The sequence below is a fragment of the Micromys minutus genome (assembly GCF_963924665.1).
Source record: "Micromys minutus genome assembly, chromosome: 5".
NCBI lineage: Eukaryota > Metazoa > Chordata > Mammalia > Rodentia > Muridae > Micromys > Micromys minutus.
This window is the reverse complement of record NC_137974.1, coordinates 65,994,389-66,021,756: the sequence shown is the minus strand read 5'-3', so window position 1 is coordinate 66,021,756 and position 27,368 is coordinate 65,994,389. Positions and strand designations below refer to the sequence as shown.

General features: G+C 41.2%; 1 protein-coding gene across 1 annotated transcript in view; it reads left to right on the top strand.

Annotated features, from left to right (window-relative positions):
- The first annotated feature begins 1,243 nt into the window (after positions 1 to 1,243).
- KCNQ5 (potassium voltage-gated channel subfamily Q member 5) overlaps positions 1,244 to 27,368 on the top strand; it is a 49,267-nt gene continuing 23,142 nt past the window's right edge. The window contains exon 1 of the mRNA XM_080916897.1: positions 1,244 to 1,659. Within this exon, the coding sequence (XP_080773023.1) occupies positions 1,265 to 1,659 (395 nt within the window). The 5' untranslated portion in view covers positions 1,244 to 1,264. The remainder of the gene's footprint in view (positions 1,660 to 27,368) is intronic.

The following is a 27,368-nucleotide window of genomic DNA, read 5'->3' as shown; positions in this document are numbered from 1 at the left end:
CTCGGTTTCCCCAACGCTGAATCTGTTGTTAATTGCTAACAATATTTTTGAAAGGCAGAATTCTGAGCCAGCAGCATGACAATCTCTCTCTTAGCCAAGAGCGCTAGCTTTGGGTCGTCCATCTGCCAGAGGTGGTTGGAGATCAGTCAGTGGTTCCCCCTTACCGCGTCTCTAACATTGTAAGTTACTGCATCCTGTCTGAGAGGTCCTGGGCTCGCCACCCTCCAGGATCCCTCTCTAACTCACTGGGGACGCCTCCGTCGCGGCGGAGACTTAGGCAGTTTTATGACTTTCTCCCACTTAAATGGAAATTTCTTGAAGGAGGGAAGTGGGTTCATTTTCCCAGGCTTCTCTCTCAGGAGGAGCTCCCTCGCCGCAAAGGAGCTACTCTGGAGTTTTACGCCCTCCCCACACCCCACCCTTGGGGATGGGAAGGATGTTCTGCGACTCCCGGGCTTGGTCTCTGAGGCTAGGATGGAAAGTCACAGCCTGCAGGCTGAATTGAGTCGCCAGAAGCTGCTGGGTCCCTGCCTGGCGCTCTCCGGGTGTGTCTATTAAACTGCGGTGGACTGGTCCCCAGCGCGGGAACCCAAGTGCCACTACCTGAAGTGTAGCCCCGGCTGGCTTGCTCCTAGGCTAGCCAGCACCTGGAGGGCAGGACCGAACCTCTCCTGCCCACACCCATCGCCCGAGGATGGCAGGACCAGGCACGGCATAGCAGCGGGAGAAGCCCAGCGACCGGCTCGTCCAGTTTGTTCACGAGGAACCGGGAGGACTTCACCCTCCGAACCCCAGGAAGAACCGAGCCAAACTCGGCCTGGGAGACCGACTTAGGATCAGGCCGGTGCTCTGCGGGAAGCGGGGGACAGACAAGACTCGAACCCGGCTGGGTGTGCGCGCGTGCAAGTGTGCCTCGGGGCATCCCGCACACCCTCTGTTCGGTGTGCGGACACTCCGCGGGGAGGAGGGAGTGGCAGCCACCCGCCTAAAGGAAAGCGAGGGACACCTCTCAAAGTGACGCCCCCAACAGGTCCGGATTTGGAACTGGAAGCGGCAGAAATCCGGACCTCCCCGGGCCTGCTCCGCACACCCCGCCGCCCCCGCCCGGAGCCCCGTCTCTCGGCTCGTCCTCTCCACCCCCCACCCCACTCCCGGGGTCGCCCCGTCGGCTGCGGGCTTCCTCCTGCAGACCTGCCCGTGCACATGAAGCCGCTGCCCCCGCCTCAGGCGCCGGCGCCCCCCTCGCGGTGCCCGTGGTGATGCCATGCCCCGCCACCACGCGGGAGGAGAGGAGGGCGGTGCCGCCGGGCTCTGGGTGAGAAGCGGCGCGGCGGCGGCGGCTGGAGGGGGGCGCCCGGGCAGCGGCATGAAGGATGTGGAGTCCGGCCGCGGCAGGGTGCTGCTGAACTCGGCGGCCGCCAGGAGCGACGGCCTGCTGCTGCTCGGCACCCGCGCGGCGGCGCTAGGCGGAGGCGGCGGCGGCTTGAGAGAGAGCCGCCGGGGCAAGCAGGGGGCCCGGATGAGCCTGCTGGGGAAGCCGCTCTCCTACACCAGCAGCCAGAGCTGTCGGCGCAACGTCAAGTACCGGCGGGTGCAGAACTATCTGTACAACGTGCTGGAGAGACCCCGCGGCTGGGCGTTCGTCTACCACGCGTTCGTGTGAGTACTCGCGCCCCCATCTCCGACTCCGGGGCGCCCCAAGTCATGCCCTCTGTTGGGGAGCTTCCCCCCACCCACCGTGCCTGGAGCCCCCCCGGGCGCACTTGGCGCCCTGGCCCTAGGCGCGGAAACGCGTGCGCGCACTCACACACTGAGCTACACACACGTGGTGGTTTTTATTTCTTTGCACGTGTTTGCTTTCAGTCCTCTGGAGCCCTCCATCTCTCTCGTCCCACCTCTTGCTCTGGTTCATATTGAACCATGTTGCCCCCAGCACCCAGGGGACTGCCGGTCAGTTCCAGGTACCTGGGTGATTGAAGGCAGAAGCTGGACTTAGGCGACTCAGATAATCGGGAGCGATTAGGTCCTGATATAGGAAAACTTCACTGAGTGGGGGCGCCCAGGAGCTGGGAAACGCTCGGGGACTTTGTGCACCAACCTGAGGCTGGAGAGTATATTGGAGAGATTGGGAGGTCATGGTGGGGTGGGACGGAGTGGAGAGGTGAAGGTTAAGAGCGGGTCCACAGTCAGCTCTGGGGTCAAGCAGAGGAAGCTGCTACGTGGTAGAGAGACTGGGTTGTAAGCGCGCCCGGAAACACGCCTGGCCACCATCACAGCTGTCACCAACGGAAAATCTGTCAGTGCATGTAGTAGTCATTGCCACATAGAGGTGGTCAGAGTCTAGCGGGTTATCCAATCTCTGCTGCAGGCAGCTTCGGCTTAAAGTGGAGAGTCCAGGGTTCAGGAACATGGCCAGAGGTGCTGTGGCAGAAATGCACAGGAGCCAGCTGTGACCTGGATCAAGCACTGGTTTTCGTTGGCACTTATGGCGCTGAGGCAAAGTGTGTGTGTGTGTGTGTGTGTGTGTGTGTGTGTGTGTGTGTGTGTGTGTTGAGTAAGCCCTCGTCTAGCAGAGAATTCGAGAATGCTTAATGAGAAAATGATTGGAAGCAAATGTTTATTTTTCCCTTAGGCATTAAAAAGCTTTCGGTGGCTTTAAAGTTTACTACTGTTCCCCCCCACCCCCACCCCCGACGTCCATTCATTTAATCTCCTGTTAGAGTTAGGTGTATCTGGACCTCGACTTATGGTTGTTTTTATGCCTTAACACCCTGTCTAATTTAATCTTTTTAAAGGACCCCCTCTTTTCCCTGTGCCCTCTCCGCCCCCTTCTTTATTGTTAAATGAAAAACAAACACATTAGCCTTAGAAGACCTTCAGAGAAAGTTGCAGGCACCTACCGATTGATTCCTTGTTTCCTATTTAGTTAAGAAATGTTTGGAACAGACCAAATTTTAAAAAAGAAAATCTTTAGAAATGAGGCATGTCATCCTATACTTCTCCCTCACGTGGAATGAAGAGTTGGCGTCAACCCAGGAAACTTAAAAAAAAAAAAAAATCATAATATCAGGAGAGAAGGAGCTGCTTTTATGTATAGGGGAACCTGAAATGTGACCAGGTAGAACTCAGGAAACCGGGGGAGTCTGCACTCTGGGGCCCCTGTGTCTGGAAATTTTTACAGTTCCAGATTGCTGTGAACGTGGAGGATTAGGTGAGCTATTACAGCTAGCTTTATATGTTTGCAAGGCGCACACAGGAATGTTGTGTCCTGTCTGGCATCATTCCATTCAAAATGCAAGGTCTATCATTGGCTCATGGAAGAGTCACATGTATTTGGATGTAATTAATGAGAAACACACCTGACACTTGTTAAGCTCATCTCCTTGGGTCGATAGCCAATCCATTTAGTACTTAATGACCTACTAAATTATTTTGACCTGTCAGAATATACTGTACCTTTTTAAAAGAAATGCTAAGGCTTAATTTGCCGTAAATATACACAGTATGGATGATGATCATTTTAGAAGATGCTCAAAACATTCATGGCTTTGTGTTTTAAAAATGATGTAACATAAAGTACATGTTGTGGGTTCAGAGGGAGCTTGACACAACTTCCACTGTCGTACACTCGGACGTTTTCTAAGCGTTGTTTACAATCAGGAGTGGAAATTTCTCAAAACGCAGCATTTTCTTTTTGACATCTGGTCACTAAGCTGGTTGTTATAAGTTTCTGGAGTCTTTACACTTCGACACATGGGTTCTTTGGTTTGTTGGTTGGTTGTTTTCGTTTCTTTCTTTTTGGCCTTTTAGTTTGTTCGTTTGTTTGTTTGTTTCTAGCTTAAGTATTTTCTTGCTAACCAGTTTTATCAGTGAATCCGTGGGGGGTGAGACAGAAATTGTGTGCTTGGCACAAAGCCCTGAGGACTGTGGGGTGGGAGCAGCCAAAGGAACATAGTAATGGTGGATCCACATTAGCACAAAGTCAGTGGACAGAGCCATGTTCAGGAAGGATGGGGCTTAGCCACTGTAGAGCCTGGGCTAAGGACAGGGGGTGGGGGTGGGAGAGTTAATCACTACTTACAATTTTAAATGAGGTTTTGAATTGCCGGAATTTACACATTAAATTAATAAAGCAAGGTTACTCTGAGCTACAAGCCTAATAAGGCCATTACAGGAAACCATAAGAAAATAATTTCTAGAGAGGTGTAACTAATACCATGCCAGCCTGGGAATCCTCAAATCTTACTTTAATAACAGTTTTTGTAGGGTATTAAGCTCATTGCCAAGAACAAGTACACTGTGATTAATGAGGCAGTTCAGGGATGAATTTACTTGGTTAGCCCAGTGTTTCCACTGCCAAGAACCCGGAGAAGTATGCTTAACATTGTGCTTCAGGTAAAAAGAAGATCCTGGTAAAATATGTAAAAATAATTATCCCAATGATATTTTAATTGTCTAAAATGTGATCTAATGAGTGTAAACCCCCGCCTACTGGTAAGAAGGCTGTAAAAGCAAAGATGACCTGCTTCAAGTGATTTCTTCCTCGGAGTTTGTGGGCCTTAGGAGATCCAGGCACTTCCTGCTCTTTTGGAGTCCCCGGGCAGCAGTGTGTTCTGTCTTCAGCTGTGATACAATTAGCCAGATGAGCTCTTAAAATAGGAGATGATTTCTCTGAGTTGTTTGTTCCTTTTAAATTGCCCTTCTTTGGGGAGAATTTAGAAGAATTATGGTGGTTGTAGAGGAGTTCGTGATAGAATTCCTAATGCAAATTTGCGTTAGTGTAGCAAATGCTCCGTCCCAAGGATTCACAGGAATGCCTGTGCCTGTGAGATGTATCAGTGAAGATATACCCATCTAACCCATCATGTTGCCTGTCTCTTTGAGTACTGTGGATGAGAATTCATAAATACTTTAAACTAGAATATTCCAACCACCCAAACTAGGGAGCCTGGAGTCATATTATTATTATTATTATTATTATTATTATTATTATTATTATTGTTGTTGTTGTTGTTGTTGTTGCTGTTGTTATTACTATATTAGCTACGACTGACCATACAAATGACCATTCAATTTTGTTCATTTGCTTTGAAATCTTACAAACCTGTCTTTTTCTGTCCCTTGCTGCTCCCTTGGTACCTCTCTGTTTCTCAGAACCCCGCTGCTACCTAAACATCTTTCCTCTATTTACAACCTTGTAGCTGTCACCCTGACACAAGTTTTGCGAGCAAGGGCTAAACATGATCACATCACATACCGATTTATCCATTTATACATATGTGAGTATCTAAGGTGCATGCTGATTTCTAAACCAGTGAGGCAAAGGCCTCTGGTTTCAAGGAGGACTAGCATTTTAAGCATTTCAACAAGTGTGTGATGATGCCGTCAGGACTATGACAGAGGAAACAAGTTACAAAATAAATGGATGCAAACGGATGACAATGATGCTCAGGGCAGAGAAGCCAGCAAGCAGCCTTCCAAGGGGAAGTGAGGGCTGGGCCAAGTTTGGATGGTCAAGTAGCCCATCTCCAAGAGGGCAGAACAGGGGGAAATGAGCCATCTTGACTGAGAAAATAGCTTTAGTGAGGAAAGCTAAATGTGGGGTACCAAATGTGTAGCAACAGCAAGTCCTCCTTGCAGGAGAAAGCCAAACTTCAAGGTGGAGGACTTGCACCTGGTTTTTCGTAGCTTTGCTGAAGGAAATAGATGTGGAGCCCTGTAGGATACAGGGATGAATGGATGGTGAAGATCAAGAGGACTCATCTTAACTTCAAAGGGAAGTGGAGAGGGGATTTAAAATGGAGTTGGTATGGTATGCAGTTAGGTGGGAAGAGTATCTCAGCGTTTCCATTTATCCTGAGCAACTGTTTAAAGTTTCTTTTTTATCTTTAAATTCACCCAGCAAATGTCTCTTGGCTCTCCATGTGCCTAGGGTTGCTCTGGAAAAAGTGGAGTCAAAAAAATTATTTCGGGGATAAAAAGAGAGGTTTGATCCTCTAGGATTCTTTCTTAGAGACTTTCCCAACTACCTTCATATCTTTTTTTCTTTTAATAACCCTCTGAGTTCAATCGATGTTGCTTGTGAGCCATGAGTATAGGGTTAGCTACTGGAGTACTCACCACCTAAAGAAGAGTCACGCCCCTAAAGAAAACTTTTCCTCCTCTACCAGTCATCAGCTGATGATAACTCTGCAGTTGGGGGAGAGGCATTGTTAGTGCATTCATGGAAATGAAAACTGGTTTGATCCTGCACAGGCAGTCACACCTGACATGAGTTCACATCATGTCTAGAAGATGCCTTTTTTAGTAGTTCTTCCTGATGTGTGGCCCTTATAACCTCTGTTCCAGAGCTTTGGTGGGTAAGGGAAGAGGTACTGTATACATGTCCCATTTAGGGATGAATACTCCACACTCCTTTATTTAAAAACATATTAAAGATCCCGAATTGGTTGTTTGTTTTCAGCCACCTGGTTGGTATGTGAGAATAATTATCACCTGTGGGTTTGGAGGTAGAACTGCCATTTAGTAATATATAATGCAAATAATATGACCCATATATGATGGTACTGTGGGACTCATGTTCACAAAAGTGTAAAGAGTTCAGATTTGCTCAAGCAGAATTTCAGATGTTCTTAGCCTCGCAGGGATTGTGAAAAATAGGAACATGGAGCGAGCCCCCTTGATTTCATGGGTTTCAGGTCCAGAAATACCAGTGATTTGAAGGATATAGAAGTCACACAAGAAAATGTGTTGAAAGAATAAATTCATTTAGAAATCTTGAGGCTAATTGTCTCAATCCTACACCTAGATTTTTAAACCTTTCTCAGTTTGTAGAAATTCAATGAATGCTTTTTTAAAAAATAGCAAAATGGACTGGGAATGCCAACAAGAAGGAGAGAAAGTAGATGCGTGGGAATTTGCAGAAAGGCCCAGCATGTGGTAATAAAACAACCCAAAGGCTAGAGAACTGGATGAGACTCCATTAGATTTTTTGTTTTTTTGAATGATGTTCCTGAACAGTAAGGCCTCTGTTCCTGAAGCCTATGTGGAATGACACAGGTATGTATGTAATATTAGTATATGGATGTGTGGCTAAGAGTAATAAAAATTACTCCAGTTCCCCCGAGACAGTTCACAAGGCTCCCATGTGATCTTTATGGTGTAATTACTGCCACCTCCCCAAGACTCAGTCCCTCTGATTACCAAACTTGCTAGGTGGCACTGTCCTGTGACTTGTGGCTGTACCTTTGCTCCTGCTATGCAGTGGAATACTTCCCACTTCAGTGCACCATGACTTTTTAACAAATATTTCTGACTTTCATTATTTCTTCAAACTACAGTACAAAAGTGGCTTTTAGGCACACTCCCACATGCTCTATTGTGTTTCACAGTATAATAGCCTTGGTATAATAGTCAGAAGCTGGAAAGAACCCAGATGTCCTTCAACAGAGTAATGGATACAGAAAATGTGGTACATTTACACAATGGAGTACTACTCAGCTATTAAAAACAATGCCTTCATATCTTTTTTTTTTTTTTTAATAATCCTCTGAGTTCAATCGATGTTGCTTGTGTGCCATGAGTATAGGGTTAGCTACTGGAGTACTCACCACCTAAAGAAGAATCATGCCCCTAAAGAAAACTTTTCCTCCTCTACCAGTCATCATGAAATTTGCAGGCAAATGGAAGGAAATAGAGGATATTATCCTGAGTGAGGTAACCCGGTTCACAAAAAAATACACGTTATTACTCAGTGATAAGTGAATACCCAAGATACAACATACAAACTATACGGAGCTAAAGAAAAAGGAAGATCAAAATGTGGTTGCTTTAGTCCTTCTTAGAAAGGGGAACAAAACACTCATGGGAGATAGAGGGTGGGAGGGACATGGAAAGAAGAGAGAAGGGCTAGGGGAAAAAAAGAAGGGACAGGATCAAGTGTGGGAGGAGACAGGGATGATATACAGATAGGAATTTGAACAGAGGTATGTAGCAATGGCAGATGGGGAGCTAGGGTTAACCACCAGCAAGTCCCAGATGCCAGGAAAACAAGAGGCTCCCAGGACCCAACAAGGATGAGAGTAGCTGAAGTGCCCAACAAAGGGAAGGAGAACCTGTAGACACTATATTCAAAAGTTAGGCAAGGCCCCTGTTTGGGGGATGGGACCACCCATTCATCTCCAAAATCTAAAAAAAATATGGGGACAAAGTGTGGATCAGAGACAGAAGAAAAGGCCATCCAGAGACTGCCCCACCTAGGGATACACCCCATATACAAACAACAAACCCAGACACTATTGCTGATACCACAAAGTGCTTGCTAACAGGAGCCTGTATAGCTGTCTTCTGAGAGGCTCTGCCAGATCCTGACAAATACAATCAGAGGCTCATACCATCCACTGGACTGAGCATGGGAACCCCAATGGAGGAGTTAGAGAAAGACTTAAGGAGCTGAAGGGGTTTGTAACCTCACAGGAAGAACAATATCAACCAACCAGATCTCCTAGAGCTCCCAGGGACATATGGAGTACACATGGAGGGACCCTATGCTTCAGCTGCATATGTAGCAGAGGATGGCATTGTCTGTCACCAATAGGAGAAGCCCTTGGCTCTATGAAGGCTTTGTTTTCCCAGTGTAGGTGAAAGTGGGTGGGGGGGGGAATGAGAGTTGGAGAGGGGGAAACAGGGAAAGGGGATAACATTTGAAATGTAAATACGTAAAATAGTGGATAAAATAGATTATCATATATATATTTTTAAAGGCACGCTCCCAGGCAGTTGACAAAGCTGAGGTAGGTCCCACTTGTTTAAGATTTCATCGAATTCTTTGAATGCTATTACCTTGGTACTTCATCTGTCTTGGTGGTGATGCCACCTTGCCCCAGCCCTTCAGCATGAGGGAAAACTTCCCATACAGAAAGTCTACATAATTCTGAACCTTCATTTAAGGAGGTCTAGTGTATGTGTATCTATTAATAGATCCTTGTTAAGGGCCAACTCGATGAGTGAGGAAGTAGTCTTATTTGGAAGTCCCCCACTCTGATGCCTCAGGTAAGCCAAAGCTGAAGGCAATACCATATCTTTGCAGTTCTCTTGGAGATACTAGAAGTATCCCAGAGGGTGACTGCTTGACTTCTAGCTTTTTTACTAAATAGCAGGTATGAAGCAACCAGTTGATGCTTTGTGCCTCTGACTCTTTATCTGTGCTTGGGCATAGCAGTGTCTGTGACTCAGTGAGGTGATGGGATAGAATGAGGCTAAAGTAGCATCTCAGAAGGAGCAAAGTATCAGGGATACAATATTATCTGGCATCTTAATCACACCCCTCCTGTCTGAGCGAATTCATAGCTATAACTTTATACCTTTCTCCTTAAGTGCCACAGCATAGCTAAAGTCACCTTTCCAAAATGTACCATTCCGCTCTTCTGATTGGAGAAGGGACCTGTTCATGACCCCTTTCCATTCCATGTGCACACACTGCCCTTAAAATTACAACCTGTGTCCTGAGTCATTAACACCCAGCTTCCTGTTTGTTTCATAGCTATGGTCTGTGCATGCATCTTAGTTCATTTGCCAATGTTCCAAATGTCCAGACTATACTAGTTTGCTTTCGGAAGATGGAACTATATGTTACTGATTATGTTCTGTATCTGATGCCATGAGGTGAAATTAATTGTTTGTTATTTGCATGCAAATTCTGTTTCAAATGAAAAGTCTGTATCTATAGAAACCGATGCATGCAATTTATTTAAAATGCATTCATTAAAAATTAGTTATTCCTCTCATGCGCAGCGAGGCTCAGCTTATGGTGCTTTCGATTCAGCTAATATAGCAATATAAAATGTACTGAAGTATATCAGTCTATTTATTAAATATAAATAAATGTTTTTTATTCCAGAGATCCATAATTCAATTAAAACTATTAAAATTGTTGACATATCAACATCAGGACTAGTGTGGCATAAGAGAAACAAATAAAAAAAAAATGAGAACAGTATTTCAAAACAGAATAAAGTCACGGTGCAAGAAACACTATAAACAAGGAAGATGGCCAGAAGCCTTTTGATAATTGCTTGTGGAGAAATGATGCCAATATTAATTTTTAATTGCAAATGGCTATTTTGGCAGATGAAATTGCCAGTAGAGCATGTTTTACACTAGCCCAGTGGTGGGAGACCAAAGACTGACTAGCTGCAGCCGGTTACATTGGATGGTGTGTCCATCATCCAGAGAAGCTTCAAATTCTTTCAGTTATGTTGATTGGCTGATAGTTTTACAGCTAATTGACTTTAACTGTACAGGAGAAGACATACCTTTCGCAAACACAGTCATATTGGGTATTGTTTTCTTTATAATACTTATGAGGTCATTCTATGCTCTTTCCTATTCACCCTATGGCAGAGTGATCTTTCGTTACTTTAATGTTACAGTTCAAAGTTTCTTGTCTGTAGCCCTGGATCCAGTTTCTCATCTTACTAAAAGCCACTATATACAGAAGGCGATGTGCTCGCTGTTAGTCATTTTGCAAAGTGGACAATATGGTCTTAAAGATGTCTCATTGGCGAAAATGATTAAGTTCAAATTCAACCTCAGTTTCCCTCCTGGTGACATGATGGTTATGAGTAAGTTGCTTTAAGTGCCAGTTTTTTTAATCTGTGAAAGAGTGACAGGCTATATCAAAATATATAGTATTAGTGTTGTAGGCGAGAGTTGTGCTATTTGTATAATTTTTAAAATATGTATACTTCCAGCTAGTGTGGTGACTGCTTTTAAAACTGTAAATAAAATTAGGACTAATATTCTAGGATTTTAGTTATACTGGTTGGGCAATCTTGTAAATGATTTAACTAAGGCAGGTAATAATGATCTTTCTTCTTTCTTTCTTTCCTTCCTTCCCTCCCTCCTTCCCTTCCTCCATCTCTTCCTTCCTGCCCAGCCTTTCTTCCTTCCTACATTCTTTCTATCCATCCATCTGTTATTCTGCCTTCCTGCCTGCCTGTCCGTCTGTCTTTTATAGTGGAATTTCCTGACATAGTTCAGATTGGCCTCTACCTCTCTGTCAATACCCGGCAGCTTACAAGTTATCATCCAATTACTTCAGCTTCCCAAGTCCTGGGTTATAAGTCTGTACCACCACAGGACACTGTCACTAGCTCTCCGTTAGGGTGTTTCTCTCTATAGCTGATGATCTGAGGGAGATCAAGGGCAGAAATGATCAGCCTTGAGACTGGTATTGAATTAGGATACAGGCTGGGCAAATAATGTAAGGAAAAAGAAAAATGCAGCACTAGAGTGGAATGCAAAAGATAAGGATGGACTTATTTCTCGTAATTGAGTTAGGCCATTATGTAGATAGTGGGGCCATGAACTGAAACCAGGACTTCAGGTAACAGGGATGATAAACAGGAATTCAACTTTCAAGATACTGAGCTTTTAGTGCTGATGGGATTTCTGATAGCATGTTTATGGTAGCATGTGGATGCTGCTTTAAAGCACTGGAGAGAAAAATCACAAGGAAGGCAGTAAAGAGAAAGTAGGTCTTGATGGATACCTGGATAACCCCAGTAATTAAGGGTAGAAGAACAAGTGGGGAATGGAATAGAGTAAGCACATGGTGTGGGGAAACAGACTACATTGACAAGTATTGTTTAACTTAGAAATATTGACTGTATACTCGGTCCTAGTCAGTAGAACGGTCTGTATTTACGGAAAATGTCTATACTCTGGTTCCAGAAGTTTGCACTTTCCTTATCACTGGGAGGCTAAGATGACCTCAGCAATGCTTGTTTATCATAGGGCAGCTTCTGGAGTAGACTAATAACTTTATGTAGTTCTATGTCAGTTCACCAAATACATAGGGCACAGGAATAGAATTGTAATAATAATGACTCTCATGGAAAGAGCCATTTAACTCCTTCAGGATATGCCCCTGACCTCAGAAGTTACTGGGCTTCTTCATCCACATGTTGGCAAGTAGAAGAAATGCAGCTTTGTTTACGGGCTGCAGTTTGACCAAGAAAGGGACGTCAAATGGACATTGAAGTCTTTAGAATAAAGCTTGGCTGCATCTTTACATTCAGATCCAGCAAGGGCTCAGAACAATGAGGAGTTTTACAGTCCTCCCACGGAACTCAGCCACTGTAGGTAACATGGTACCATTTTGTTCTTATGCTGAGGTGAGGCTGTAGGCCTACAGGCAAAGCAAAGATCTACAGTGGGAAAGAAGCATTCAGTCACTGTGCTTATGTTGATCCTGTTGACTTCTAAAGGTGTTCAGGCCACCAGTGTGGTGCAATCAAGACCAATAGCCTTGCCTTCTCTTCTCTTTGAAGAATGTTGTGAGTCACTCCACTGAAAATGGAAGTGCTACTTTCACAACAACTCTCCAAAAAACAAATTTTCCCTACAGGATTCCCTAGCTTTTTGCATCCAGTGTTGGTCTTGATGAGTTACTTCACAAATTCCTGTTTTTAAACAAGTTGGGTCACACTGCTGAGAGCTGTTTTCCAGAGCTCCTGGGTATAGAGTTTTATTCTAGGCTTTGGAGCTGAGAGCAGATTATAAAAATACATTTGTAGTTGATATTAGATGAGATAACCTAGACGACTATAAATAAAAGTAATCAAGCAGCTACCACACTATGGTGAAGAACAGAGAATGTTCTTTTAATTAAAGAATAGGTAACACAGCTCTTACCACATCATCAAGACTCTTTTTCTGTCTATAAAAGAATGAGACAAATACTCATATCTTTTTTTTTTTCTCTTCTTGTTTCTTGTTGGTTCCAATTCCCCTTCAATGCTATAGTCTTAATGTAGATTTCCAAACCATGCCATTGCATATCTAAGAGACTTCTTTATAGTCGTCTATTGCGTCTTGTTACTTTTGCTTCAGGGCCCATGTGTAAAGCCATGAAGGTAGTTTAGCCAGAGTTAGCATCTGACCATGGCAAAACCACACAGCACAATCGGCGTCAATTGAAGTTCTGTATCTATGGATATAAAGAAGGGGGAGATGGAGATTTCAGAGGATCAACTGGAACACTTACTTGCAAAGAAAATGATTGAAATTATCCAAGTGCTCAGGATTCCCACCACATGTGACGGTCCAAATCACCAATCACTTGTTCGTTGTTACCTAGGGATGGTGTGTACAGCTTGGCAGCATAGAGATGTAAAATGAAGGGATAATAATGGTTCTGGGTACAGGGAGAGAAAGCTGGCATTTTGGGAGATGGTAAGATATGGGAAAACAAAACCAAACCAAACCACAAAACCATAGCCATACAGCATTTATAGGAGGATGAGTCTCAAATAACAAGACTGTGGTAAAGTATCACAAAGAAGAAAGTTAACATTGTGTGTGTGAACGTGTGAAAACAGGCAGTGAAGTAGAAAGCCAGCATACATGAGGGGCGGCCAGAGACCAGTAGAAAAGTCAAACATCTAGGAACCAGTGGCATCTTCAGCCCTTTGTGTTAGGGGGACATCCAGTCTCCCCAGGAATACACTCAATGTCCTGGATAAAGGAGATGAACACAGCAGAGTAAGGTGGTTGTGCATAAAGACAGGAATCAGCATGTTCAAAGACACCCAGGAGCATGCTGTCTCCTGAAATACAGTGTGTAGCTAGAGCCTCAGGAACGGGAGCAATGCAGAACATTGCTGGTAGGAAAATCTGGTGGAAACAGAAATTCGAAATCAGAGAGAACAAGAAGCTGATAAGTGTCCAGCAGGGCTAGGGAGCTTGAGATAAGGCACCAGATATTGCTGTGGGAACCAGAAAAAGGAGACAGATTAGGCCATGAAACTGACAGCTAAGTGGGTGAGGAGAGGAAGGAGCATGGCAGATTAGGAAGCAGCCTGGTAAAGCTAAAGCTTGAATTTCTCCAAGCAGTGCTATGTCTGTCCAAATGCATAAAAAAGTGTATGGAAAGTCTGCTCTACAAAGGGAAATTAGAATAATTGAAATTAACGGGATGGCAAAAAGAGAGAATTGAAATTATGATTAATACATGTTTGGAGTAAGTAAAAAAACTAAAACAAATTTAAAAAGAAAAATAAAAAATGGGGTAGCAGCATTGGAAGATATGACAAGAAATTCTTAGGTAAATGAATGATTCTCTCTCTCTCTCTCTCTCTCTTTCTCTCTCTCTCTCTCTCTCCCTCTCCCTCTCCCTCTCCCTCTCCCTCTCTCTCTCTCTCTCTCTCTCTCTCTCTCTCTCTCTCTCTCTCTCTCTCTCTCTCTCTCTGTGTGTGTGTGTGTGTGTGTGTGTGTATGTCATATATATCTCGCATATGCTATCTTGCTGATTTTCTGGTCTGTAAATGAGTATTTTAATACAAAATCTGTGAATAGTGGAGATTAGTGAGGATTAGCAATACATGCATATACCGTGTGTGTTTCTGTTCTATACTTAAAAATTATATGCATGTCACAAATACCTTCTTATTCTCAGTCTTCCGTCTTTGTAATTCCTGCCATCACCTTTAACCCATTCTTAGAGGAAGCCCTGTGTACTTTCTGTGCTAGGGACAAAGTTGTAAAAGAGCCAAACTGACCATAGTGATTTCTCCATTGGAATTCTTAGAAACTTCGTTTAAATAATTTTACTGATGAAGAGCATTCTAGAATGATCGACACCATGACTCTGAGGACATGAGTTCTTATAGCAAGTAATTCCTATGATACCATGTTCTCTTGTCTTTTGGAACTCAAGGGTCCATGAATTGAGGGTACTTCAGCTTTACAATACTCTTGTTTAAGATTTTCTACCTGGTTGTCAGAATTGAAAAATTAACTAGAAAGAACAAGCAATACCACTGATTCTATAACTAGAAAGTGAAGCTTGAACCGTGGTATGGAGGGTCTCTTTAGGTTGACCCCCCAGTGTCTCAGCTTCCTGCTTCTACCCCATAGTAGCAGAGGAGTGGTTAGTTTTCTTAGACTAGTTTCCACTGACTTCATGATTGGTCTTATCAAGAGCTGTTGGCTACCAACTTCCCAGGATATTCATAATGTAAAGCATCTGTTTCTGGCTCAGCATGCTTGGTTTCTTGGAATATTTTTGAAATCTTGCTGTTTTTAACATGCTATTTCAGCAAACAGAGGACAAATTTCACTTTTGTATCATATTTCCTTCCTGCCTATATTATATGGCTATTTTATTTTAAGGAAAGAAAGTCTGAAGAGAAAGTGGTGTGCTCCTGGGTTAAAAGACAGTTAAGAGTAAGCTGAGAGTGAATAAAAATCCATTCACTATCAACTCAACATTTAATTACAAATTGAAAACATTACTATTAGTGTCTCCTAAAGACTGATAGTTTAGTACCTTGTGTTCTTGGATTTCTAACAACAGTAATGCATCCTTCTAGCTCCCCTTAAACCTAGGGAACACTTTCTTCTACATATGTTTGTATCCGTGCACAAATATACAATCAAAATGTGTGAAAACACCCCTCCATTTAAAAACACAAACAAGGTTTGTATGAATAACTTCTGCAACAAATGGTGAGTTTATTTTAAGAATAAGTCTCACAAATATATGTACCTCTAAAAATAAAAATAGTAAAAGTTTTAAAATGTTTATTTTCCTCACTAAATATGACAGTTGTGTTCAAATGGAACAGCTTGTAGTTACTGGTGTCTGAAGAACCACAGGGATTTTTTTCGAAAGTCATGTGGGTAACGCTTTGTGTGTGTGTGTGTGTGTGTGTGTGTGTGTGTGTGTCCTTTATTGCTGTTTTTTTTCACAGATTATCCAGAAAGACTAAAGAAGCCTTTTATGAAGGTCTGATGTGAAGCTATGTATAGATGACATAAACTCTACCAGCCTAGGATTGCCAGAATTTGGGATATTTCTAACCAGGACAGAATTCTCAAAGTTGGTTGAATGTTAGTTACCCCTTTATAAGGTAGCATTATTGTTCCAAAACAAGTGCCTAGCCTAGGCATGTTGTCTCCATTATACACCATTTTCTGGACATATCTGTGAGTACTAAGGTTGAAAAGACCCATGCTTTTGTTATACTGGTACGGGTCTATCTTATTTACTAGCCATATAAAACCCACAAATTCATTACAATCACCAAAGCTCCAATGGCCTTGCCTTTTATCCTGTAGGATAAAAACTATAAGTAAAATAAAACCATCAGCAGAGGGTGTCTTAGTAAAGATACACACAGAACAACAGGGCTGAACTCAAGTCTTGTAGATCTGGAGGCCACAGCAAGTAATTTCTACTGGAACACCAATAATTCACATCTATTTTTGTATTGTTCATGATGTTCTCATAATACAAGCACATAGTTGAATAATTCCAACAGTTATCACAAGTCCAAAATGCTGAAAATGTTTGCTGAGTGGCCTAGTGTCTTCTTTTCTGTGCCCTTGTCCTGTGGACAAGTGATAATGGGGACATGCCTGGCGAATTAGTTGACACTATGAATGAAGTAGAAATGGTACTGCTGCTTAAAGGGAGTGCAAATGTGAGGAGAGTTGTAAAGAACAAGAAAGTATAAAGAAGAAAAGGAAGTCAAGGGATAGTAGGAAAATAGAACTTACCTAGAATAAAAAGATAACAATGTCTTGAAATGAATAAGAGAGAAAGAGAGTGGGGGGGGGGATTAGTCTGGGGCTCAGAGACCCAATAGTGTCCTTACTAATCTTTCTTGGTTACTGACTGCTGTGTATCCCATGTGTGCTTATAAGCACCCTCTCTATCTGTAGGAACCAGGTAGCTCTTCTGTGCATAGTTCCCTACAGATACATAGATGCTTATGTGTCCAATTTATTTTCTTTATTTTTAAGTTCTCATGGGAGTGCCTCTCTGGCACTTGATCTCAGTATTGGTGGTAAACACAAACTTAGAAGTATACATACACACACACACACACACACACACACACACACACACACACATATATATATATATATATATATATATATATATATATATATATTAAATAGCATTCAGTATAGTAGAAAAGAATGGTGCTGCCAGAAACCTTCAATGGAGTATTGACTACAGTTATGTCACACTTTATGTAATTAATTGCCATTGAAACTTTTTTATTTGTTTACCTATTAAATATTAAAGACCTATTCAATATATAAAACCTGTGAATGAGTGTAAGATAAAAATCATAAGTTAGTTGAGACAGGTACAACAATTACCACCTTAAAAAAAAACAGTGACAATTAAATTTGATGGATAGTGACAAAAGGAATGATGTAGCAGCCACCATGAACATTATGCTGTAGAGAGTGAGGCTTTTGGAAAAGCTAAATTATTATTTATGAGGGGAACAGAAGGTTACAACTCATCACTGTTGACAGGGCTGCGTGGTCATGGGGCTTCAGTAGGGGACACATGAGACCTCCCTACTTAGCAGTGTTCACTGCAACACCATTGTTCTTAGAACAAAGCTCACAGAGAAAATAACAGGGAGACATAGACAGAAAATGTCCTATAACCAATGGCACATAGTAGCATAAAGAAATAAACTAGAGCTACTTAACCAATATTCATACCTCTGAAACTTAACATTCAATCAAAACTAAATGAGCACAGGCAGATATGGTTGTCCAACACATGCCTCAGAAAGCCAAGGCAAAAATATCTAGGACTTAGAACCAGTCTGGACTGTGTAACTACAAATCTTGCCTCTAATTACAAAAATGGGTGAATGATATTTTACAGTGTGGAAAAGACTAATATTTATAAGTGTGCAAACTGATACTCATGGATATCATGACAAGGACATCACGGATATGTATGTATTTGTAGAACATCATTTAGTATGTAGAATTGATCATTGGTATCTACCAGGATAGTGTCAGTGGAAGGAATTGTGAAAGGGTATATAGATGTGTGCATTTGTAAAATTTTTAATATTTAGACTGATAGTTGGTATCTATAAGGATATCTTTGGGGGATGGAATTGGGAGCACATATGTAGTGGTTTCAACTGAATCTAAATGTAATAATTCTTTAGAAATGAAATTAACCCAAGACTGAGAAAAAATAACAAAATTAGTGTTTATGTGTGTGGGGGCATATGTGGCTATTCATTTTATAATCCTCAGGACCTTGTGTTTAAAACATTCTGAAGAGGAAAAAAGAAAAAGGCAGCATATGCTTGTAGAGAGACAAAACTCCCATAGAGGATGTTGAGTTCATCTTCCAAACTAAAGACATTAAGACTCAGTTTTATTTCTGAACTTCTCATATTTTCCATGTATGCAGAATTATATTAGTCACTTGAGGGGGGGAAATTAGTTTTTTTTTTTGTTTTAAATAGATTCATGACAGGCTTTTCTCCTAGCAAAGTGAGTTTTTGGTATAATCAAAGCATGTCTTCCTTCGGCCAGATCAATAAGTGATGTTTGGAGATGTCTGTGACTGAGCACTGCTCTAGTTCTGCTTACGGATGGGCAATAGCCAGGCAGTGCTGCAAATGAATGGCATGCTGGTCCTGCATACTTAAGAGTGGATGAAGGGCCAGATCTGCAAGTGATTTTGCTCATAGTCCTTTACAGAATGGATGCAAAATAAAACAAAACTACGAACTGTGCCCTTAAACAAACATGCTCACATGTGTACATATACAAGGCTGTATACATTTCTAAGAGTTCATGTAACATGGGTTCCAAAAAACACTAGCTGAGGACCACATGAATAAACATATTGCCTTACAGGAAGTTGGTTAAATCCCTACTGCAGAAAGGTACTTGGTCATGCCTGTGAAAATACCCAGTCATGGGTGCTGCGGACCCAGTGAAGTGTTTGTGTGACTCAAGTAGTCTTTATATGCTTACTGATTTAGATAGTGTCAACAGACATTAATATTGGAGCACAAATGAGCAAACTATACAGTCAACCTGTGCTTGACTTATATCCCCCTCCCAATGCTTCTTTCATATTTAAGGAATAAAACTTTGGGCTTGAAAAAAAAAATCCATCAACCAGTTCTGTTACCTGTGTGCAGCTATTTAGGATGATGTGACTTACCTGAGGCAGTTTGTATGAGAAAAAGAAACTCAGTCAGATGACAAGTAAGTTCTTGGCATTGAACCCTGACCACCAGAGTAGACTATGAGTAAGGAATGAAAGTTTAGTGTAAGGTCATGTACACTGTGGAAATTCACACTTGTCATTTAAAAAGGAGGAAGTCAGCATGAGATTCCAGGAGAAAATAAATACTGCATGGACTGGCAGCCAGGTATAATTTATACAGCCCCAGTGAAAATGTTGTGGGTTTTTCTTGTGTGTGTGTGTGTGTGTGTGTGTGTGTGTGTGTGTGTGTGCATGTGTAAGTGATCAAAGTATCAAAATTCATTTTTAATTACCTGTCACACATATATGTACAGATGCAAATATTTGGTCTCATCAGGTAATTAAAATATACTACATAAAATTAAAAGTAAGTTTTTTTCTTGACTTCTTTCTTATCATGTATTCTGCATTATATCATTCAACATGTAATTGACAACCTAATAATTTATCTCAACATTTTCTTTTCTGGCTGACTAGATTTCATACATAAAAATTGCAACTCATGAATACCTATTTTGAAACAATCAACATAAATAACTTTCAACTTATATCCATATTATATAGCTGCATAAAATGAAGGGAAAGGAAACCAAAACTACATCTTGATACTATAGTTTTTCTCTGCCAGGGGACTAAATGAGGGTAGGTAACTCAGAGAAAAAAAGTCACTTTAAAGAAAACATATTTTAAATTCTTACCTTTGTAGAAGGGAAGGAAAAAGAGCAACAACTTAGAATTCGGGGTAGCAGGTATCTGTGTCCCAGAGACCACAGCCAAATGGATCAGTGCAAAGTGTTCATTTATGTCTTGCTGTCTTGTCTACTAGAAGTTAGTTTCAGTCTCAGTTGTTATGTTATGTAGTATTTGTATTTAACCTACACACATCCTTCATGAAATGGCTTATAATATCAACAGAATGCTAATAGTGTATCAATCGTTGCTCTGCTGCAGTCTATAAAGACAAATGGCCATTAAGAGAATATATATTTAGCACAGTCACTATTTCTTTTCAAACATTTCAATACTTGGATCCATTGAATCCATAGCTCATGTGGAAACCACAAATGGAGGACAAGCTATGTTTTTTTTTCCTTGTGAAATCTTATCCTACAGCTACATGGTGACAGTCAGTGATCTAACTTTTTGTCTTCAAGTTGCTTTGTTCCACCAGGGAGAAACCTTGGCATGTACTCAGTGCAGCGTGGCTTTAGCAATGCTATGAAAATGAAATGTGTGGAAACTACTCCCATGGGATGTCGGGAAGACAGCAGACAGCCAGTTTAATAGCAAGTGGGGTGAGGAAAGCTTACCAAATGCACTCCTGAGTTGTAATTTTTACTTTCAGTGAGGAATTAAAGGAAGTTGGTACCTTTCTGCTTTCTTAATCTTATTATCGTACCTGTTCATCTATTTGATGCAGCTGTTACTTGATGTACTGCAATTACTCCATTAACTTTGAACCTGTACTATAGCATCTCCAAGCAAGGAAATCCACCATTCCTCGCTATTCTCTAGCACATACACAAGCCCAGGCAGCTGGTGAGTACAAAACTAATGCTTGCTTTGTTGAACTGAATGAATGGAAGAATAGATGGATGGATGAATGCAAAAAGAGATGAAGAAATCATTGAGCAGATAACTCGGAGTGATGGATAAGTATTCCGTGTTTATAAAGTGATATACTTGGTCTAGGCCTGCTTCAGTGGAAAAACCAACATAGTCAGAAAAATGTAATATACAGGGTGTGGTAGAATGTAATAATATTTTTACTAGAAATACACTTGGACTTTGTTATTGGAAATGATTTCCACCTATGTGTAGACTTCCCAAAGCTTCACATTCGGACATTCACTAATATACCCATTAAATTGCACGGAGTCTCGATGGGTTTACAAGACTATTCTTTCATTTAGATGACAGTTTGTAATAAAAGTCTTCCAACTGAAACACGAATTCTGCAATGTGTACCTTGGTTATATGAAAACAAACTGTTCAGTGCACTGGAAAAAGTCTAAGTTTAGTTAACCCCTTTAAAGTGGTGTTACATATCAAAGAGAACAAACTACCAGTGGAGGAAAAGTAAAAGCATTCAGGAGGCGCAAGTCTACAAAGCAGACAGCTGGAATTTTGGGGAAATGTCTGTGGCATTTGAGTTTACTTTTAAGAGAAAGAAAAAATTTTCCATTAAATTTTATAATGCAATAACATTTTAAAAACTTACACTCAATAAGAACATTTATAGTGCTGATGTAAAAGTCCAATTATATTTTATTCATGAATTACATTATGGGGTGGATGGGATAAGCAACATCTTATAAGTTCCTTGCATCTCCCTAAGCACCTCCTCCTTTGCCTCAATGTATATACTCTAAGTCATTTCTTCTTTTTTTAAAAATTTTTCATGAAGTCCCATGTGGAAGCAAAGCCATATGTTATGTGCATTAAGACACACATCACACGATCTCTGCAACATTAGAAGGAAACCCAACTTTCTGCAATGCGTAGGTAACTTTGAAAGTCCTTGACACAGTAGTGGTGTGGGGGAGCTCTGTAGCCTGGTGTCTTTTTTAGTTCTGCATTTCTGAAGGTGAAGTTTTCATTATGTGCTTCTTTAGACAAGTGGGAGATTAATTCCTCTGACTCACTCTCTCTTTCTTTCCCTAGCTCTGCCTTGCCTTATTCATGGCTTCTGCGCTCTTCCCCCTCATTTCTGCACCTTTCACAGAAAGCCAGTATTGTTTGATGCTAATCACCTAAAGTAGAGAAATCCTTTGATTAGACACAAGTTCCCTTTGTACTATCCTTATCCTATCCAAGTTGAGTTTTCCTGGATCTTTCAGACTTACTGATACAATATCACTGCCCACCTCCCCTCTTGGCCTGGGACTTTGAAGGTGGCAGCCAAATTTGCTAACACCAAATGTGCTGTGTTCCTGTGTGCTATTAACACTGAAGACAGAGCTAATGCTTCTCTGGAAGAGAACGGTCCGTCTGACGGAAGGATTCAGTTTAGCCTCATGAATAGCTTGAGTACAATTCTGAACAAAAAGACTGGTAAGAAGCCCCAGCTGGCAAATACGCTTGTTGCTCAGCCCGCTGGTTTAGGTTCTAGCACCCAGGATAGAAAAATTCCTAAGAAGGAAAAATAATATGTCTTAGCTTCTTTATTTAAGTAGACTGAAGATTCTGTGTCTCCTCCTGTACTTTCTCCCCCCCCCCCCTCCCCACCCCGTAGTTCACAAGATGTCAGATGGATTCTCAATTTCAGCTATTGTTTTTATTCACAACCGGACACAGATATCCACCAAAATGGGTGCCCACTGCAGCAGCTTCTTAGTGTGGTTAGTCTATTCCACAAGAGTGGCTCTATCTTTCTGTAAAAAGAGAGATGTGTCCCTTGGGTTTCCATTCCTCTGTTTGAGCTGCCACCTTTTCTGAATCTTCCATGTCTTAGCCTGGGTGTGATGTTTCATAACCAACCTGCAGGCTGTCAGAATCAGTGAAGCATGCCATTTTTTTGCTTGTCTCAGAAACACTGGATTGTTCCCCTCAGCCCCATTCTACTCTATTAGCAATTTTTTTCCCCTGTAAGGAGCCTTCTTTGGCAAATAGGTTTTTCTTCACTATCTAAAACTATCACCACTTGAAATTTTGTCTTCAATCCTAAATGTGAAATTTATGTCTTAAAGGTGAATTTTCTCTCATTACTAGTTAGAGAAGAGGGGATAGAGGATGACATCCAAAAAGGAAACAAAGAATGACCCTTTCTAATCCTTTATAAGATATTTTGGTTACCTTTTACCGACTACATTATTTTACAGTGTGACAATTGGTCTGGTAAAAACAGTTATTTTAAATTATCTCATTGGGATTAGTCCCTGAATACTATGCTCCTCATTTTATTTTGAAAATAAAAAATAAACAAACAAAAAAAAACCCCACATCATTTAATGTGCACACAAAACAGTGTGTTCTCTTGGGCATTCTAATTATCAAAGTATTTATATTTTAGTTGTTCTCCAAAGCATCCATTTCTACATATACCTTACAGAAATTATTATAGAATAAAGTCAAAGTATAGATTATTGTAGACTTAAATCTGTATGCAAAATCATAAATTTGAACATCAGATTATTTCATGTACTATTCTTTACCCAATAAATATTTGAAAGACTCCTCTTGCTTTATAAAGTCAATAAATATTTGAAAGACTCCTCTTGCTTTATAAAGTAAAAATAATTCTGTCACCTTCATACTGAATTTTTGAAACTCAATACAAACATAGAATTTACTGCAGTCCCTGGCATGTGACAAGCATCCAGTGACAGCTACTTATTGTATCTGAGTGCACGATATAAGCATGATTTAGGATGAGGCTCTCATGACAAAAATAATAGTAATCATAATTGATATTTAAATAATTAAATATGTGTGTGCCTGTCTGAATTTATGTGTACCATATGCACACAGGAGCCCATGTGGGCCAGAAGAGGGGTTGAGTTCCATGGGATGGGAGTTACAGGCGGTTGTGAGCTACCATGTGGGAGATGGGACAAGAACTTAGGCACTCTATAAGAACAGCGAATCATCTTAACCCCATAGTCCCTTCATCAGCACCAAGAACAATTAATAAACTGGGAAAAAGAGCCTTCCATGGACCAAAAGCCTCTCCTCCCATTGATGCCAGGGAGTGCTATCCTCTGATGCATATGCACCTGGCACCATGGGTCTCTCTATGCAGACTCATTGATTGGTGTTTTAATCCCTGGGAGCTGTGATAGGTTTGGCTAGTTGATCATTTTGTTCTTCCCATAGGGTTGCAACCTTTTCAGCTCCTTCAGTCCTTTCTATAACTCCTTCACTTGGGTCCTTATGTTCAGTCTGATGATTAGCTGCAAGCTCCTCCTCTGTATCAGCATGGCTCTGGCAGATCCTATCAGGAGGCATCCATATCAGGTTCCTGCCAGTAAGCACTACTTGGCATCAGCAATAGTGCTTGGGCTTAGTGGCTGCATATGGGCTGGATCCCCAGGTGAGGCAGTCTCTGAATGATCTTTTCTCCAATCCCTGCTCCTCTATTTGTCTCTTTATTTCCTCCCATGAGTGTTTTGTTCTCCCTTCTAAGAAAGACTGAGGCATCCACTTTCTGGCATTCTTTTTCTTTGATCTTCATAAGTTCTGTGAATTGTTTCTTAGGTACTCAGAGTTTTTGGGCTCGTATTCGCTTATAAGTGAGTATATACCCATGAGTGTTGTTTTGTGACTGGGTGAAGCTCAGGATGAAGCTTCAAGTTCCATTTATTTGCCTAGGAATTTTATGATGTCATTGTTTTTAATAGCTGAGTGGTACTCCATTGTGTATATGTACCACAATTTCTGTATCCATTCCTCTCTTGAATTTGAGTCATTGTAGTGGAGATGTGCTAAGGCTGTTTTTGGATTGACATAGAACCTCTATGTTCATTTTCATTGTGGGCCAACTATGTTCCAGGAAGAGGTAAGAAACTTAGGGAGGATTTAAGTCAATCATCCAGCCTGTCTCTTGCATGAGGCATGAAGAGTTATGAAGTGAAAGACAGTCAGTGGTACAGGACGCTTAAGGAATATGAAGAGCAAGCTGTCTTAGGCAAAAGAACATATCAAATACTTGTAGCTGTTGAGGAAAAAAGTATTTTCATAGGAACTGACTGTGTGGTTTAGAGGTTAAAATCCTCCAGGTAGCAAAAAAAACCCCAGTAGATTGTATCTTGCCTATATTTATTTATCAGAGCTCTGCATCAAAATCATTATGTAAGACTACTTTTGTAGTATGTTATTTTGTTTTCATGAAAGGTATGGAAGTGGTGATCCAATAAATAATGCAAATATAATTTTCTCTAGATACAAGTTGGACATGCTAGAGTATTAAAAATTCTTAGGTTCTGTAGGGTTTTTTTGTGACAATTTCTAGCAAAGTTGAAAAGCAATTCCGAGTTTCTTTTTGTTCTTGTTATATTTAGTAGACTGGATCTGTTTTAATTTTAAGGAAAAATAAACTGGGTTCTTTCTTTGGTTGGCTCTCTGTGAACAAAAGGGAAAATATGGAAGACATGCCTACACATAAGCTGCAATGGGCTTTCAAACATTTCCACTTAAAATTCAGTCCATACAAGCTTAGTTAATGCTGTTAGTAAGTAGTCATTCTCCAAACTGGAGGCAGCATCAGGATAACAGGGCAAGGAGTCAAGTGTGCATGTCTGCCTTGTGTGTGCTATTCTGAGAAATTTCTAATTGCTTTAGAGGGAAATGAAGAATGATGAATAGGTCTGTGGTAGGGGGACAGTAATTTAGAATAGTGAGAGACAGCAACCATGCTTGATGTATTCTAGAAGGAAGATAAATTGGGCTTGTGGAAACTGGCTGGGAACCTACTGTTCTAGCCGATAGTTCAACAAAGTATGGGATGGCAAGGAAAGAACCGATCTACACGTCTTCCAAAAATGCAAATATCTGGAAATGTTCCATATACCCAGGGCTCATGTCTGCATATCACATTTCCATATTTTGCCCATTCATAATTGGCAGATCGAGCTACAGTGTGATTTGGCACTGGCAAGCTCAACTGTAGAGCTCTACATTTGTTGTGTATTCATAGTGTCTGATCAGATTCGTCAATCCACTAGAATGGCTGCAGCTTTGATTCCTGTCTTGGAGACAGACATGGCAAATGTCACTGGGGATAGAGCATCATGCATGACAGTATGGCTTATGAACTGGTAACCACAGCGATTTAAGAGGTGGTCTTAGCTGCTGTAGGAAGACAACGTTGTACTAAGTCATTGCACTTTGCACATTGCATTGTTACCCTTTGGGTTCAGGTCTCAAATGCCTCACTTCTTGGTGTTTTTTCAGGAGCAACCATGAGCAGTCATGAGGATGGCTCTCATACTCTTTAAACAGAAAGGCTCTCTAAGCAGAAAACACCGCAATGACTGTTGGTGTCCTATTCATCTATGACAGCATTTTAATTTCAAATGCCCGTAGTTATACAATAGACTCAGTACTCATGAAATAAGAATTGTTGGTTGACCATTTCCAGCCTTGGCTTCTCTTCCTTTTGCCTAATTTAAACTAAATCCACTTCTCTAGGATATATTTCGAGTAACTTTCTCCAGCACACAAATGCACATGCAGTGTGGATCTCATATCTCTGACTCTTGCACAGTTTGGTCTGAACTTCACCATTTCCCCCACCAATGCATTCAGGATATACTTGAGTAAGCTACTAGGTGTGCTTTTGGTTCTTAATGTTTAAGAGAATTATAGGTTTTACAATTTTTGCTGAATTTCTTTAAAAATCAACTTCCTGATTAACTCATCTAGTTAATAAGTGAGGTCTTTTTTTTTTTCAGTGAAAGAGACTTGAGTATGAAAATATTTTCTCAGACTAAATGTGTTATTTGTATTACTTCCAAAGATTTTAGTATTTTCCCCATGGACTGTTCAGGCCTAAGGGAAGAAACAACTTTGGTTGACTTCAGTGGTTCCTTCCTTGGGAGACACCCAGGATGTTCTAGGACTATAAAAATCCTTTGTATTAAAGGCTGCACACACCCATTCAAAACTTATGTATAGATAATACTTCTTAAATACTTCATTTTTATGTAGCCAAGTCTGTATATTGCTTACAATGTTACCATTTTAATGCAGCCTATACAGTGGTACACGTTTGTTTATGTGTCCATATCTACCCTTTCCAGATATTATCATACTTACAGCTTCCTCTTTGGGAATGTCTTCCCAGTTTAACACAAGCCCATCACATCAAAGCGTAGGTGGTCACCAAACATCTCCCAGTGGTAACATTTTAATTAATAACTAAGACGCAAATGAATCACAGTGGCTTTCTGTACCCTGGGCTTCTACAAACCTGAAAGTCAGGTAGGCAGCAGGAAGCTTTCTTGGAAGTCTTAAAATCTTTTTGTTTTTGCTCAGAAGTGATGATGGTGGTCCAAGCAACATTCCTCAAAGTCTGTTCAGAAAGAACAGGTGTCCATGGATGGCCCTTCGAAAATAAAGTTTGTTCTGTAGTTAAGATACATTTTCTTTTTGCCTATTTAAATGGAAAAGTCTGCAGTTGAAGACAGTTCTGTTTTTCAAATAAGAATATGTAGAACAGGCTTGCATGCTGAAGATGTGGAGGAAAATCCATTCACGAGTGGACATTACTTCATTCTTCCTCTAGCAGGCTGTAAATATTCCAGTCTCAGTCCGGTGAGGCTTTAGACACCTTCCATCAGAAAGATACCTCCTTTCTTCCAAACTCCACCCT